The sequence below is a fragment of the Rhincodon typus genome, chromosome 3, assembly GCF_021869965.1.
Source record: "Rhincodon typus isolate 14 chromosome 3, sRhiTyp1.1, whole genome shotgun sequence".
Classification (NCBI taxonomy): domain Eukaryota; kingdom Metazoa; phylum Chordata; class Chondrichthyes; order Orectolobiformes; family Rhincodontidae; genus Rhincodon; species Rhincodon typus.
Window position 1 is genome coordinate 30291830 of NC_063334.1, and position 17389 is coordinate 30309218.

At 41.3% G+C, this 17389-nt stretch overlaps 1 protein-coding gene across 1 annotated transcript in view; it reads left to right on the plus strand.

Annotated features, from left to right (window-relative positions):
* Positions 1 to 17389, plus strand: part of LOC109917177 (hydroxysteroid dehydrogenase-like protein 2) — an 18755-nt gene extending 1366 nt beyond the window's left edge. Inside the window, exons 3-6 of the mRNA XM_048620191.1 lie at positions 6489 to 6683; positions 12352 to 12423; positions 14719 to 14865; positions 17086 to 17389. Coding sequence (XP_048476148.1) covers positions 6489 to 6683; positions 12352 to 12423; positions 14719 to 14865; positions 17086 to 17225 — 554 coding nt within the window. The 3' untranslated portion in view covers positions 17226 to 17389. The remainder of the gene's footprint in view (positions 1 to 6488; positions 6684 to 12351; positions 12424 to 14718; positions 14866 to 17085) is intronic.

Below are 17389 nucleotides of genomic sequence, written 5' to 3' on the forward strand. Positions count from 1 at the left end.
TTGGGACCAGTTTAGTTTGGGAAACCTGGTTGTCATAGACCAGTTGGACTAAAGGGTCTGTTTTCCGTGCTGTATGACTCTATGATTGATTGACTGTTAGACAGAAAACAATTGAGAAAGCACTACCCTACTCAGGTATCCATTTCTTTTTGGAAAAAAAAATGTTGAAAGGCCAGAGAAGATGCGAAAGAAGTTATTAAGACAACATGAGAAATGAGAGGTTATAACTGTTGGGGAAGTCTGAACAGGCCAGACTCTTCTTTTCTATGGAGAAGAGAAAACTGTGATCTTGGAGGAGACGGCTCAGGGGACGGTAGTTTATGGTGTTGTTACTGGGCTTGTAATTTGCAAGCTAGTATACAGGTGACAAGAGTTCAAATCTCACCATAGCTACCTGGAGAATTTAAATTCAGTTAATTAATGAAATCTGCAATAAAATGCGAGTCTCATTAGTAATAAACTAATAAATGCCGAAACAACTAAATTGTTGTGCAAGTTCATCTGATTCTTTAATGTCCTTCAAGGGAGGAAGTCTGACATCTTTAACCAGTCTAACCAACATGGGACTCAGAATCCATGGCAATGTGATTAACTCTTACCTGTCCTCTGAAATAACAGCCACTCAGTTGTATCACTAAACGGCTATGGAAAAATCAAATCTGTGTGTGTGATTACACACCATGGACTGCAGTGATTCAAGAAAGCAGCTCGCTATCACTTTCTTAATGGTAATCGTGGATAGCGAATAAATGCCAGCCCAGCTCATCATGCTCACATTCTTTAAACAAATTGAAAAAAGGATGGTGATCGGCAGCAAGACAGCAGTGCAGAGGCGTGGGGATCGAGAGGTGGGACCCAGCAGGGGGAAGAGAGGTGGGGCCCAGCGCGGGGGGGAAGAGAGGTGGGGCCCAGCGCGGAGGGGAAGAGAGGTGGGGCCCAGCGCGGGGGGGAAGAGAGATGGGGCCCAGCGCGGGTGATCGAGTGAGCAGGCCCAGCAAGGAAGAGAGATTGGGCCTAGCATGGGGAAAGCCCAGCATGGAGTAATGACAGGCTCATGGCTAAAGGAGGACTGTAATTTGGAATTTCTAACTTTATTCCTTTTTTACAGCTTTATACTGAGAAGGACTGTAATGTTGAACCTTTAAATTCTTTCTTTATTTTTCTACTTTTTAACCTAAGATTTTGTATCTAGGTACCTTGTACTGAAGACATGAATGGCAAGATTGTGCACTTTTCACTGTACTTCTGTACCTGAGTACACGTGACAATAAACCCTAATTCTATTTTTACTGAATGACTAGAAAAGTATTTAAGGCAAAAAGAGACAAAAGGATATTCTGGTGGAGCTGGGTGAAACAGACTGAGCGAACACTCATGTGGAGCATAAATGTGGCCATAGGTCATTTGGACAGAATGGCTCGTTTCTGTGCTGTAAATTTTTTTTATTCCTTCATGGGATGAGGCCATCACTGGCCAGGCAGCATTTATTGCCCATCCCTAATTGCCCAGAGGGCAGTTCAGAGTCAGTCACCTTGCTGTGGGTCTGGAGTCCCATGTAGGCCAGACCAGGTAAGGATGCCAGTTTCCTTCCCTAAAGGATATTAGTGAACCAGATGAGTTTTTCCCGACAGTGAATAATGGATTCATGGTCATCATTAGACTCTTAATTCCAGTTTTTTTTTAAAGTTGAATTCAAATTCCACCATCTGCCACGGTAGGATTCAAACCAGGGTCTGCAGAACATTACCTGACCCTCGGCCTTGGACACTCAGTGTCAGTGCAGACCCAGTGTGACAGCCTCCCGGCCTAGCGTAGACTGGTTTGGAAGGACTGTTGTTCTCTTGAAGTTTATTAATTTCTCTATTTTCTAATTTATTCCTAAAATCTGCAACGCTGGACCTTTCCTTCCTTTATTTTCTCAATTTTTTTCCCCTGAGAACTTGCACTGAAGAAACTGTACCTAGGTAGGTGCCTTTGTACCTAAGATGATGCCATAAGTGGAGACTTGTAAACTTTTCACTGTACTCATCTGTGTACATGTGACAATAAAGCTGATTCAGTAGAACAATGGTTAAAGATCAATTGTTGTGAAATGTTTTGAAGTTTCTTTGAAACATCTCGAAGAGGTGAGGGAAGCTAAAAGCCTGTTGTTACATAAAATCTCACAAATCAGATTGTGGAATGACAGCCATCTAACCCCTAAGATTCTGAGGAGATCTGGCAGGGTGGGTGCTGAGAGGATGTTTCTTGTGGAGAATCGAGACTAGGGGTCACAGTTTTAAAAGGAGGTGACTGCAACACAAGATGGAAATGGAGAGGAATTTCTTCTCACAAGTGTTGTTAGAATTGGGAATTCTCTACCCAAAAGAGCAATGGAGGCTGGGTCATTGAGTATATTCAAAGCTGAAACAAATTGTTGAGAAGACTCAGTAGGTCTGACAGCATCTGTGGAGAGAGATACAAAGTTAATGTTACGAATCCAATGACCTTTCTTCAAAACTAGAAGTCCAGGATTATGTGGGACCAGCAGGAAAGTGGAGTTAAGGCCATTGTCATGATCTTATTGAAGGCAGCAGGCATTGTGAGCTGAATGGTCTGCTCCTGCTCTTACTTTTTTGATTTCTGCGCCAGTAGGTGGTGTGTTGTTCACCCATGGCACCCACATTGGCTGTGGATGAACTACCATTGATTCACAGCAAGATCCGTTGCAAGGCCGTGCTCAGCATTCGTTTGATGCAGCAGCAGCAGCAAAATTCTAGAGGCTCAACAACAGACAGAATGAAGCAAAATACTCAATGAGCTCAAAATAAGACCGTCCATTGATCTGAACATACAACCTCTTTGTCAGTGGTGCACACTGATGCCACAAAGTGTGTAACATCTACAGAATACACTTGAGCAGCTCAACTATGAGCATGTCTACATTGCCTCCAATCCTGTGATATGTACCATTGAGGATATCCTGAACAGACCATCTAATGTTTGGAGAAAGTGACACTTGTAAATGGCTTCCTGGCCTTTGGCTTGATTTGATTTCCCATCAAAGCAGCTGTTAGTCATGCACTATATCAATGAGCATTAACATCTTCAGTGTTGTCAAATATTTACTGAGCGATTCAAGTTGCAGTATCCACCAATTCTTTTCAGCTCTGCTGTGTTTCCAATTTACTATTGAGCAGGATTCTCAGACACCTGTAATCTGAGTGAAATGTTTTCATACAAAAGCTGGGAGATTATTTGAGTGTTCCTCATTTTTCCTGGTGTTCAACATTACATGAAGTTAAACAAAACTGGTCATGATTAAATAGTGAGCAGGCTTTTTAGAAATGATTGTTGTTTCACTAGAAGTTGCTTCGCCATGGTCAAGTCGAAGGGTCTTCTGTATTAGTGGGTAAAATCAAAATCTTAAATCTTATTGTGTTTAGATGAATAAGGGTCTAAAAGAGGATCAGGTGGAGCACAAACACTGGCTTTGACTTGTTGGGTCTGTTTCTCAGATAACATGTTAAATCAGGGAAGGAAACTGCCATCCTTACCTAGTCTGGCCTACATGTGACTCCAGACCCACAGCAATGTGGTTGACTCTTAACTGCCCTCTGGGCAATTAGGGATAGGCAATAAATGCTGCCTAGCTGGCGATGCCCTCGTCTCATGAATGAATAAAATAAAAAGTATCCAGGACCCATCTGCCTGCTTGGATGGATGTAAAAAAAGCCCGTGCAATACCCTGAAGAAGAGAAGGAGCCTGTAATCATTCCTCAATCAACACGGACAAAAACAGATGATCTGGTTAATATCACATTGCTGTTTCTGGGAACATGCTATGTGCATATTGGATGCTGCGTTTTCTCCATTCCATGAGTGACAATACTTCGATGGGTATTTTATTGGATGTAAAGTGCTTTGAGATGTCCAGTGGTTGTAAAATCACTGAATGTAGCAGAAATACAAATGTATAGTTGATAAGTTTATAGTTTCCCTTGCTGCTTTTGTAATAATAAGCTCACGACTACGCTGCGTGTTTGAAGCTTATGTTTTCTCTCTCTTTCTCTCTCTTCTCCCCCATCCCCTTTAAAATCTGTATCTGTTTCCTTTTGTTAGTTCTGGGTCTGTCTTTCTGTCTCTCCTTTTCAATTCTCGGTCTCTCTCTCTCTGTCTCTCTTTCTTTAAACTCCTGCTTTCTTGACAAACAGCAAACAAAACTCTGTGCAATGACTTGATACACATCATTACAGGATTGTGCATCGACACAAATATGTGCTGGGGCATTGCGAGGATACTAGACATGAAGATACTAAAAATAAAAACGTTAATCAAGGAAATATCAAATAAGGCCTACCTATAAATACAAGTCCTTTTTCTTTCTGTTAAATTGTATTTGGTCTCGAAAATGTTCTTTGATTTTCACATGCCATGTGAACCACATATTCAGACGACAGATGAAACAAATGTGGCGAAATTGAAGAGTCATGTTGTGTCTTACATGTAGATCAATGCTGTTTTATTTAATTATAAGACTCACCTCTCCAAAAATGCAAATGTTAGATTCTCCTTGGATACTTCGTAAGGTATGTGCTACTCAATATTCCAAAGCCTGTTGTCCACCTGCACAAGGCACAACTCATGCGTGTGCTGGAATGTCCTGTTATTTCAGCTCAAACTGCACTTACATAGTGTTTCCACTTAGTTGTTGAATTTTCTAGGCAAGAAAATACCCAAAGGGATCTAACTCTGGTTTTAATATTCATTCCTATGGGAACTTGTGTTTAATTTAATCTTATTTCACTTGAAGTAATGTTTCTTAGGGATGCAACCTCAACTTTAAGTGAGGTCAACCTGTAATGGATTTTACAACCACTAAACATCTCCAAGTGTTTCACATATATTGAAATACTGTTAGAATTGTAGTCATTCTTGGAATTGGGAAAATACAGCAGCCGATATATGCACAGCAAGCTCCCACAAATAGCAATGTGACAATAACCAGATAATCTCTTTTATTGGAATGTTCCCTACTTGTCTAGATAAAGTGCATCTCCAACAACATGTAGCTCCAACAACACTCGAGCTCAACACTCCAGGTCAAAGGAGCTGCTTGGGTTGGCACCTCATCTATCACCATCCACATTCAGTTCCCCCACTGCCCACAATGGCAGCAGTGTGCATCATCTATAAGAGGCACTGCAAGATCCAAGACTTTTTCACCCAAACCTGCAACCTCTGCTTCAAATGCCCAGCTTTGTAGAGAGCTAGTAGAACCTGGTAAGAGTTGGGAGCAATTGCTCTCATCCCCACCATGTCACATTTCAGCCTGAATTGGAAATACAAGCGCTGTTGTTTAACATTCTCTGCTTTAAATGCTGGGACTCCCTGCCAGACAGCATCATGGGAGCATCTTTGTTACACAGACAGCGGAAGTTCAAGAAACTTGACTTAATGATGACTGCAGATAGGCAGTGAATGCTGGTCTTGGTAACTATATAACCCCAGATTGACTTTTTTAAAATAGTACATGCCTGTCAGCTTTAAAAATAAACACTTTTACAAGTGTATGTCCTACTCCAAATGTCAGACTTTACATAAAATATTGCAGATCATAATCGGACAATCTTTGGGAAAATCTGTATATGAAAAGGGAAAGAAAAGTAGACATTTCCTGTTGATTTTATGGCTTTGAGTTAATTGGAATGTGTTTTGGATAACAACGAAAGCAACCAAACAAGTCCCAATCTAGAAAGACGTCTTCAATAATTATTGCCGAAGGTATTCCATCAGCCTTTGTACAAAACTACAGAAGAAAGGCCTGCATTTATGTGGTACTTTCACATCTTGCAACAGCCCATGAAATGTATTTTTGAATGCACTCTGTGCTATAGCGCAGGGAAACATGCTGCACAATTAGCACACAGCAAAGTTTCATACAATATAATTGTAACCAACTCAATTATTTTCAGTGATAGCTTGAGGTGTAAATATAAACTGTGGGGAGAACTCCATCTGCTCCCTTTCAGTGAGGACTATACCACCACAGAGATGACAAGAATGGCGGGCAAGATGGCTGGACATCTGTGATACGCCCCCACAACCCTGTGGTCCAATGGTATCCTGGCTGATAGCCGCCCCATTTTTCTAAAGGGCATCCTGTAAGTTTCTGGGAGCAAGGTACTGTTACATCTCTGATACCTGTTACGATCTTAATCTGCAATTAAAAAGAACAAAATTATCTTGTTTCAGAAACCGAACTTGCTGGAGAAACTCAGCAGGTTCGGCCGCTTCCCTGGAAAGAAAGCAGAGTTAATGTTTCGAGTCCAGTCTCCATCTGCTTTCTTCCTATGGATGCTGGCAGACCTACTGAGTTTCTCCAGCAATTTCTGTTTCTGTTTCAGATCCCCAGCATCCCGCAGTTCTTTGTTTTGTAACATTAGCCTGTTAACTGTTTTATAAATCATGTTACATGTTGACCCTTTTGTTATGTATGTAATTTCCAGCAATACATACAGCTGCCATGGATATGCTCGGAGGATCGGGTGTGAGCAGTCAGTGCAGGAAGCCTGAAATCATGGCTGATGCTGCCTATGCCATTTTCTCGAAGCCAAAGACATTTACTGGCAACTTTGTCATCGATGAAGAACTCCTTAAAGAGGAAGGAATCAGGGACTTTGATATCTATGCGGTTGATCCAGGTATGCATAAGGTTCTTGTGGTTTTTAACACATTCTGAGTAGATTGCTTGCAACATTGCCCGCAGGTAATTACCAAAACTAATTACTTTCTCAATACGGCTGTCACAAATACTGAGAATAGATTGAGCAGGTTTTAACATTGAGTGTGTTTCTGTAGGAGGGAGTAATTTTGAGAAGAACGATTTAGGTAACAGTAATAAGAATGTTCTGTCCTGATTTAGAGCTGAGGAGTTGGTTTGCTGCTGCTAACCCAGACACAATGAACTGAAATTATCACTGACCATGAGCCAACTTGAATTTTTCTGTTTTAATGGGATCACTCGAGTGTCGAATGCTTGGGCCAATGTTTCAAAGGGATTGTGTGTTACGTATGGAGAATGTGACATAGGTGAATCACTGTAAGATTGCTGTTCCCAACACCGAGCCCGTACGCAATGAACTGAATGGCCTCCCGCTCTGCTGTAAACCATTAGTTCTGTGGTCTTAAAGGAGGCGAAAGAGATTAAAGGATAGAAATTCGGAGCTTTGAATCCAGGCAGCTAAAGGCGCAATTGCCAGTAAAGGAATGATTAAAATTGGGGAATGTGTAAGAGACAAGAATTGAAGAAGTACTGATCTTGGAGGGTTGAGCAGGAATTACGGAGGAGTGGAGAGGTGAGGGAGCTGAACACAAGGATGGATATTTTAAAACTGAGACTTTGTTGAAAGGCTCATGTTCCACTGCAGGGCTTCAGCACAGAAATCATGATGCTGTGCCACTGTGCTGAGGGAATACTGTACTGCCAGAAGTGCTGTCTTTGGAATGAGATGTTAAACCCTCAGCACTATCATTCTGTCTGCTCACATCAATGTGAAAGATTTTGTGGATGTGATTCAGAGGAGTCTGAGGGCCGTTATGTATCTCTGCATCAATGCAGACACCTGGGTAACACCCTCTTGCTTTCAAGTAATAAGACCATAAGATGGAGGAGCAGAAGTAAACATCACAGCTCATCAAGTCCATCCTGCCGTTCAGTGTGATCACGGCTGATCTGATCATCCTCAATTTCATTTCCTGCCTTTTCCCATAACCCTTCATACCCTTCCCTATTAAATACTGTCCATCTCAGCCTCGTAATCCCTTATTCTGAGTATATGGTCTAGATTCCTGAACTCTCTGACATGGGGACACAACCTCTCTGCATTTAACCTGTCAAGCCTCAAAGAACCTTATATGTTTCAATAAAGTCACTTTTCATTCTTCTAAACTCCAGTAAATACTGGCCTAAACTACTCAGAGATAATAGGAACTGCAGATACTGGAGAATCTGAGATAACGAAGTGTGGAGCTGGATGAATACAGCAGGCCAGGCAGCATCAGAGGAGCAGGAAAGCTGACGTTTCAGGTCTAGAGCCTAAACAACTCAACCTCTTCTCATAAGACAGTTCTTGTACGCCTGGGATCAACCTAGTGAACCTTTTCTGCACTGACTCTAATGTCTCTATCTTGCCTTGGAGAAGGGACTTAAACTGTTCACCTTATTTCAGCTGAGTTCTGAGTAAAACTCTCCATTGTTTTAGCAAGACCATCCTACTTTTATGCTCCATTCCCTTTGAAATAGAGGTCAACATTCTTCTGTGCTCCTGCTGAACCTGTAGGCTAGCTTTTTGTGATTTATGTACGAGGCTTCCCCTTTTGTACTGTAGCTTTCTGCAGTCTTTCTCCAGTTAAATAATATTCAGCACCTCTATTGTCCTGCTGAAGTGTATGACCTCACATTTTTCCACGTTATATTTAATCTGCCAAGATTTTGCTCACTCATTTCACCTGTCTATATCCCTTCGTAGATTCTTTGAGTCATCCTCACCATCTGCCTTCTTATCTATTTTTGTGTCATCCATAGACTTGGTAATAGTACATTCACTTTCCTCACCCAAGTCATTGAAATATATTGTAAATAATTGTGGCCTCAGCACTGAACCCTGAGGTACCCCTCGGTACAGGGAGCCATTTTCTGTCCTCATTCTCTAAGGGGCCTATGTTAACTTTGGCTTCTGTTTTCCTATTAGAATATTTAAGGCACTTGCTGTCCATCTTGATATTACTTGAAAGTTTATCCTCAAAGTTTATCTTATTTATTTTTAGTCACCTTTTGTTGCTTTTTAAAACTTTCCCAATCATCTGGTTTACCACTAATCTTTGCCACATTTGTATATTTTTTCTTTCAATTTGAAACTGTCCTTAACTTACCAGGTTAGTCATGATTGGCTTATCCTCTTCCTAGAATCCTCCTTCCTCACTGGAATATGTCTTTGCTGTGAGGCATGAACTATTTTCATAAATGTCTGCTATTGATCCTCGACTGTCCTCACTGCTAAACCCATTCCTTGACCACTTCAGTCAGGTCTGCCCTCATTCTTTTGAACTTAGTGTTTAAACTTAACACAGTTGTTTCTGTTCCAAGCTCCTGTACCTCAAACTGAATACTAAATTCTGCCATGTTATGGGCACTGTTTCCTAGAAGAACTTTTTACTCTGAGATAATTTGTTAGACCTGCCTCATTACATATCACCAGATCCAGAATAGCCTGATCCTGGTTGGATCTACAACGTATTAGAAACATAGAAAATAGAAACAGGAGTAGGCCATCACAATGATCATGGCTGATCATCCAACACAGTACCCTGTCTCCACGTTTTTCCCCTACCTTTTGATCCCTTTAGCCCTAAGAACTATATCTGATTCCCTCTTGAAAACATATCTTGGCCTCAAATGCTTTCTGTGGGAGAGAATTCCATGGGCTCGCCACTCTCTTGATGAAAAAATTTCTCCTCATTTCAGTCATAAATAGCCCATATCCTTAGACTATGACTCTAGTTCTGAACTTCCCTGCCGTCAGGAACATCTTTCTTGCATTTACCCTGTCTAGACCTGTTAGAATTTCATAGATCTCAAAGAGATTCACCACCCCCCGCCTCCCTTTCCCCATTCTTCTAAACTTTGGTGAATACACTCCTAGCTGATCCAGTCTTTCTTTGCACGTCAGTCATATTGTAATGTCGTGTTTGTCACTATTATTCTCAGAAGATGTCCTGACTACGCTTTATGAATTCTTTCTCAGGCTACCTCTGCCAATCTGTCCATCCAAATCTGCATGATGATTCAAGTCACCCATGATTAATATATATGGCCTCATAATCTCCTGATTTATTCTCAGTCCCACAATATAGTTCCTGTTGGGGAACCAATGGACTATTCCTATCAGTGTTGTCTTCTCCTTTTTTTCATTCCATTCATCTGGATTCTACTCCATCCCATACTAACAAAGCTATCCCACCACCCTTTCCTTCCTGCCTATCCTTTTGAAAAATCACATACCCCTGAATATTTATTTCTCAGCTGTAATCTCTTTGTAAGCATGCCTCTGCAGTGGCTATTAGATTGTACCCATTAATCCGTATTTGTGCCGCTAATTCAATTATTTTGTCCCGAATCCTGTGCATATTCAAGAGCCATTAACTTCACCTTTACCGTTTTTCCCCGCATTGCATTCTATTTAGTGCCATTTTCTGTTTCTCTGTTCCTTCCATCCCATGTTGGATATCTTGATCTAAATAGCTGCCTTGTAATGCTGGCGTATCCTCTTCCTTTGTAAGCATTCAATTCCCCTCTCCCAATCCTTACCCCCCAACCCCCACCATTAGTTCAAAGCCCTCTGTAACTCTGGTTATTTGATTTGCCAGGACACTGTGTCTAGCTTGGCTCAAGTGAAGTCTGTTCTGCCAGAATGACTCCCTTAAGTGCTGAAAGCCATTCTATCTATGCCAGTATTTGAGCCATGCATTTAACTTCTTGACTTTATATATCCTCTGTCACTCTGCCCATGGCTCAAGTAATCCTGAGATTATCGAAGATTCTACTTTTGAATTTTGCTTCAAAATGTTCAAAATATTTCAGCAGAGCCTCATTCCTGGTCATGTCAATGTAGTTGGTGCCAATGCGGATGACACCAGCTGAACGCCTGCTCTCCCACTTCAAGTTTCTGTCTAGCCCCGAGAGGATATCCTTAACCCTGGCACTGGATGGGCATCACAGCCTTCTCCCTGCTGCAGAGGACAGTATCCCTCTTCCTGATTTGTACAGTCCTCTACCACAACTTATTCCTATTTCCTCCCACCACTTGATTGGCTCCCTGTGCCATCAATGGTCCTGCAACTTCAAGCCTGCCCCATCTGCATGTCGCACCCTCCTATCCATGATTACAAACCAATCTTGAATTACCAGGTCTGAAGACTGGGACCGCCCTCTGGTACAAAGTGTCTAGGTCGCTTTCCCTTTCCCGAATGTGGCGCAGTGCCTTCAGCTCAGACCGCAGCTTCTCTACTTGGATCCAAAATTCCTCGAGCTGCAAATACTTTGTGCAGATGTATTCTTCCTAGATCATGTTGGTGTCCAGCAGCTTCCACATGTCACAGCCACAACGCATCTCCCATCTTGCCATCACTCTCTTATCTGATTGTGTTATTAATTTGCAAATTAGTAACACTAAATTCTCTATTTTTGCACTGTACTGTAATGATGTTTTGTTTATATGAAATTCAATTTTTATGAAATGAAATTAAAAAGAAGTCACCAGTACCAATTTTGTACTTAAGCCACAATTATTAACAGAAGAGAAAAGAGACCTTTTCATAAATTAAGACCTTAGTTTTATGATGAGAAATGTTCACCAATCCTATTCAGCAATCAGCTTATTTCCTTGCACTCAAGTCACACTGTGGTTTGTGACATCACTCTGCTAATGGTGTGACTGCAGGTCAGCCTCGTCATCTACATCTTTTATCCTCTCCCACTCAGCCCCCACTCTACAGAGTTTATTTCTTGCAGTAGTTATGGAGTTATACAGCATAGAAGCAGATCCTTTGCTCCAACTTGTCCATGCCAATCAGACGTCCTAAACTGATTTAGTCCCATTTGCCAGCATTTGACCCATATCCCTCTAAACCCTTCCTGTTCATGTACCCATCCAGATGTCTTTTAAGTGTTGTAACTGTACCAGCCTCCTCCACTTCCTCTGGTTAAATCGCCTCTGTTTCCTTTTTGCATTGAAATTCTACTTTGAATTGGGTTTCCAACGCTATACTCACCCAGTCTTCATCCCACTCCATTGAATTCTCATGCACACTGAGTGCGCTTTGCTGTCAGACAGACAGTGGCTGTTTCTCTGGTTATGGAGCGGAGCTGAAATGAAGAGAAGTCTTAAACTTTTCCTCAAGTTATTTTAAGAAATCTTTAAGACTAAAACAAAAACCAAGTACTGCTAGTGTTAGAATTCTGAAATAAAAACATAAAATTCTGGAAATATCAGGCATGATTTGTAGGTAGAGAAACAGTGTTAATGTTTCAGGTCAATGGTCTTTCAGCAGAACGAGTACTGTTTCTCTCTCCACAGCTCCTTAATATTAGGAGCATTATTTCACCTTAAATCTTTAATGGGCAGAATTTATAAACTTGATTTAATTCTGTCACAGAACATTTGAATAAGTGAAAACTAAAACTGAAACTGAAATTGCTGGAGAAACTCAGTAGGTCTGGCAGTATCGGTTGAGGGAAAGTAAGTTAACATTTGGGGTCCTGTGATCCTTCTTCAGAACGACCTATGAATAATCTATGCTGTTCGTTTACAGGGCACCCTCTACTTCCAGATTTCTTTTTAGACGAGGAACCAGAGGCACTTGCCAAGAAGATGCAGGATCACGGTGAGTGTTTCCCCAGTTTTCATCACATAGCATCAGTAGAGATGGAATTCACATTAATATCTCATGGAATTGAAGTCACTTGTTCCAGTTTAAGTATGATTCAAATCAAAGTCAAAAATTCTAACTTTGAAAAATGATCTGTCAGTCAGGAGCTAAATGCCTGATTACAGGTGTTCCTTGCAGTTGAAGTTAATGCATGGTACTTTCTTTTTCATTTTGAATCTTTTTGTTAATACCCTGAGCAATATTCCAACCATCAGATTGGGTTAAATAATTGAAGGCATTGCAACTGTCAACTACGAAGGTTTTGTATCTCCTCATATCTGCTATGATTGCTGTGTGTAGTTTCACAGCCAACAGTTTTAGGGCTTCTTCTATTCTCCCAACCAAGGAGTGGTTCACCCCAATGCGCCCAGACTTTTAGGTTAGAGTTAATACAGGCTCAAAGTGTAACTTGACAGTGAATTTGGTGGAAGCTAACATGTAATCCTGAAGCCTAAGAAAGGACTTCCTCACACTCTTCTCAGAGCCATTAGAACTTATTTCCTCCTCCCAAGGCTGGCCATTTCTGTCACTCTGCTCATATTTAGCATGAGTCATCAAACTGATGATTCATGGCCACTCAACTATGTTCTTGAGATGTTCAGAAATTGGGTAATATAGCTAATCTATCACATGTCTCAAGATGCATTACTCATTTTATTGATCCAAACTTATTTTGCATTGCTGGTGATGGTTTTATTTTCTCAGTAGACCCCAGTGGTACAAATTGTGTGGTGATAGCCCCTCATTGAATCATATAGCACAAAGGAGACCATTGGGCCCATTGTGCCTGTGCGAGATTTTTTAAAAACCATTTATTCTTTCAAAGGATGTGCATGTCATTGACATGGCTAGCATTTATTGCCCATTCCTTATTGTCCTTGAGAGAGTGGAGGTGAGCTCTCCTCTTGAATTGCTGCACTGGAAACACCCAGAGTGCGGTTCGAAAGGAAGTTCCAGGATTTTGACTCAATGACAGTGAAGGAACAACAGTATAGTTCCAAATCAGGATGGTGTGTGGCTTGGATGAGAACCTATAGATAATGGTGTTGCCATGCGTCGGGGGTTCTTGTCTTTCCAATGATTAACATCAAGCATCTGGAAGGTGGTGCCGAAGGAGTCTTGGTGAATTGTTGCAGTCTACTTTAAAAATACAATCAGATTTTTGCCCCTCTCCTTTCCCCAAAGCTCTTGAAGCACATAGTCAATATCCTTTGCAAGTCCCTGTGGAATCTACTTCCAGCAGCCTTTCATGCTCTGCGTTTCAGATCATCATAATTTTCGTCAACTTGAGTTCTCTGCCTGAATGCAAGTTTAACCACAGCCCCAAAACCTCCACCTTGGGTACAGCAAGAAGGCAGGTCCCAAATGTACCCCATCCGGAGCACGGTTCAAACCCCATACAGTTGGCACCAATTTGATCTCAATCGCCCAGCCAATGGAGCCATTGCCCACATCTCCCACTATGATTCCATGCATGTTGTAGCCTGAAACTATGAATAGCGATGGTAGAGGTGTCAACTTCCTTTCCATCTCATGGCAGAATAGGAATCTCATCCGTGTTTAATGTCTGCCATTTGCATATGTTGAAGTGGTTTCCCAGTTGATCCATGACCTGTCTGGCCATGTAATGAGTGCACTTTCCTTGCCCATCAAGTTGTGGAGTGGGACCTGAATCCAGAGCTTCTGACACAGATTCAGAGATGCTACCCACTGTATCACAAGATTTACATACTCAGGATATGCTGTGTAAAAAGAAATTTTCCTTACCTGTTTCCTGGTACGTTTGCCAAATACCTTCAATGTATGTCCTCTGGTTGCCAACTCTTCTCAAACAAAATAATTTTTCCTGATCTGCTCTTTGATAACTTGGACCATCTTTGAATTTCTCCTTTATCTTTCTCTGTTCTAAGAAGAATGCTGTCACCTTCTCTAACATAACCACATAACTGCAGTCTGTCATCCCTGGTACCATTCTGCGTAAATTCCCTTTCGGGTCAAGGCTTTACCTTTTTTTCCTGTAGTTTGGTGCTTAATGTTGTAAACAATACATCAGCTGACCATTGTTTAGTAAAGGTTTAGTTTCATGTCACTTGCTCTTGTACCTTATGTCTCGATGAGCACAACCAAGAATCCTGCTTGCCTATTTTCTTTTTTATCAACCTGTCCCGCCACTTTGCCAGACTTTAATGTGTAAATGTACCAGTGGTGTGGCTCTGAATGTCTAGACTGTTATTATGTATTTCCTTTCAGGAGCTAGTCCCAAGTTTCAAGTGGAAAAGGAACAGGTTTCATTGGCAACTAAAGGGCCTGTTGCTGAGATGTTCAAGGCTATTGAGGGAACCATCACTGCTGACATGGTGAAATCGACTGGAGGCATCTATCAGTTTGAATTGACTGGTAAAGTTACTTCTGTAAAATTAATGATTTACACTGATTGTTGGAAGTAACTTTAGATCTTGGTTCCAATTATTTGCAGTTTAAAAATTCATACCAAACATTCTTCAACCCCCTTGAGTTTTGAATCAGGCTAAGCTTCTCCAAATGCCAACCTAATTATCGACTGGATCAATCCTGAATTTTTAACAAAGATTACGATTCTTTAATGAGATGTGTGAGTTGCTGGCTAGGGCAGCATTTATTGCCCATCCTTAATTGCCCAGTAGGAATCACATTTAGGTCAGACCAAGTTAAGCTTGCAGTTTCCTTACCTAAAAGATATTAGTGAACCAAATGGGATTTTCCTGACAATTGACGACTGTTTCATGGTCATTATTAGACTCTTATTTCCAGATTTCTGTTGAATTCACATCTTACCATCTGCCTATAAGAGATTTGAACGTGGGTCCCCAGAACGTTACTTGAGTCATTAGATTAGTGGTCCAGTGATAAAACGGTTAGGCCATCACCTCCCCAAGTGAGGAATATTCCATCACTGAGCTGACTTGTAGATGAAAAAGCCCCAGGCCTTTCACCCCTGGACCCTGCAATTTGTTTTTCCCAATGAGATATGTAGCTAATTTTTTGATTTAAAGTTATTATTGATTCTAATTCCAAGACCCTTTAAGGTGTTTGATTCCAAATCATCATAACTCACTGCGTTAATCTCAAATTTTTTATGACAATTACCCTGAAAGTGCCATCTCTGGAAATAGCTGAGGGCTTTGCAGAATTCAGTGCTATTATAGAGTTATAGAGTCATACAGCATGGAAACAGACCCTTCAGTCCAACTCGTCCATGCCAACCAAGTTTCCCAAACTAAAGTAGTCCCATTTGCATGCATTTGGTCCATACCCCTCTAAATCTTTTCAATTCATGTACCTGTCCAAATGTCTTTTAAATGTGTGACTCTACCGGCACATATCACTTCCTCTGACAGTTCATTCCACATATGAATTACCCTTTATGTGAAAAAGTTGCCACTCAGATCCCTTTTAAATCTTTCTCCTCTCACCTTAAGAAACGTCATCTCGTTTTGATCTCCCCTACCCTCGGGAAAAGACCTTTGCTTTTCACCTTAGCTTTGCCCCTCGTGATTTTATACACCCCTATAAGGTCATCACTCAACCTGCTACACTCCAGTGGAACAAGTCCCAGCCTTTCCAGTCTATTTTTATGTCTCAAACTCTCCAGACCCAGCAACATCCTTGTAAATCTTTTCTAAATCCCCTCCGATTTATAATATCCTTGCTATGGCAGGCCAACCAGAACTGTACACAGTGCTCCAAAAGTGTCTTCAACAAATTACCTAGCATTTATCCAAATTAAACTTCATCTGCCACTCTTCACCCCATTGACTCAATTGATCAAGATCCCTTTGTAATCTTAGATAACTTTCTTCACTGTCCACTATACCACCTGTTTTGGTGTCACCCACAAACTTACTAACCATGCTTCCTAAATTCTCATCCAAATCATTTATATAAATGACCAACAACAGTAGACGCAGCATCCAGCCCTGCGGAAGAGTACTGGTCACAGGCCTTCAGTCCAAAAAATATCCACCTCTCTCCTACCATCAAGCCAAGTTTGTATCCAATTGGCAAGCTCTCCTTGAATCCCATATGATCTAACGAGTCTATCATGTGGAACCTTGTCAAAGGCTTTACTAAAGGCCACATAGATAATGTCTACCACTCTGCCTTCATACATATTTTTGGTTACATCCTCAAAAGACTCAATCAAGTTTGTGGAGACATGATTTTCCACGCATGAAGCTAGAAAGTTGAGAAATGTAATGGCCTCACTTCAAAGTCCCTTGTAAGGTTATAGGTTGTTGCTCTTCATCCTCATGACTGAACCATCATCAAATACACTGTTGTCCCACTGTAGCATGATCTATTAGGGAACGAAAATTTGTATAACACAGGTTCTTCTCGGACCCCAGAATTTTCAATCAGCAAATGCACCTACAAGCCTCCCTCCGCTATAATTCCAGCCACCCACTTTGACTCTCAGTAACGAGACACCACAGGGTTGTAAAGAAATTTCCTCGAATCGCTGAAACGTTTTTCTTCTGCGTTAACTTAGATGGATAGCTTTGACTGAATGTGTGCAGTTTCATGCTGAACTGCTCTCGTTTGCCTTTTGAATTACATCTCCATGATTTGATTAAACAGGTGAGCACCCAGGAACCTGGTACATTGATCTGAAGAATGGAAGTGGCAGCATTGGACATGGAAGTTTCCCAGGGAAGGCCGATGTGCTGATGAGCATGAGTAGTGAGGACTTTGTGAAAATGTTTGCAGGTGAGCTTTAATAGGAACATGGTGGGCCGTTCAGCCCCTTGAGCCTGTTCCTCCTCTCAGTGAAACCGTGGCCGAGCTACATTTCAACTGCCCTCTTTAGTTGCCTTGGATACCCTTGTCTGATAACAACAGCGACAACTTGCATTTATCTAGCTCTTTAATACAGTAGAAGATA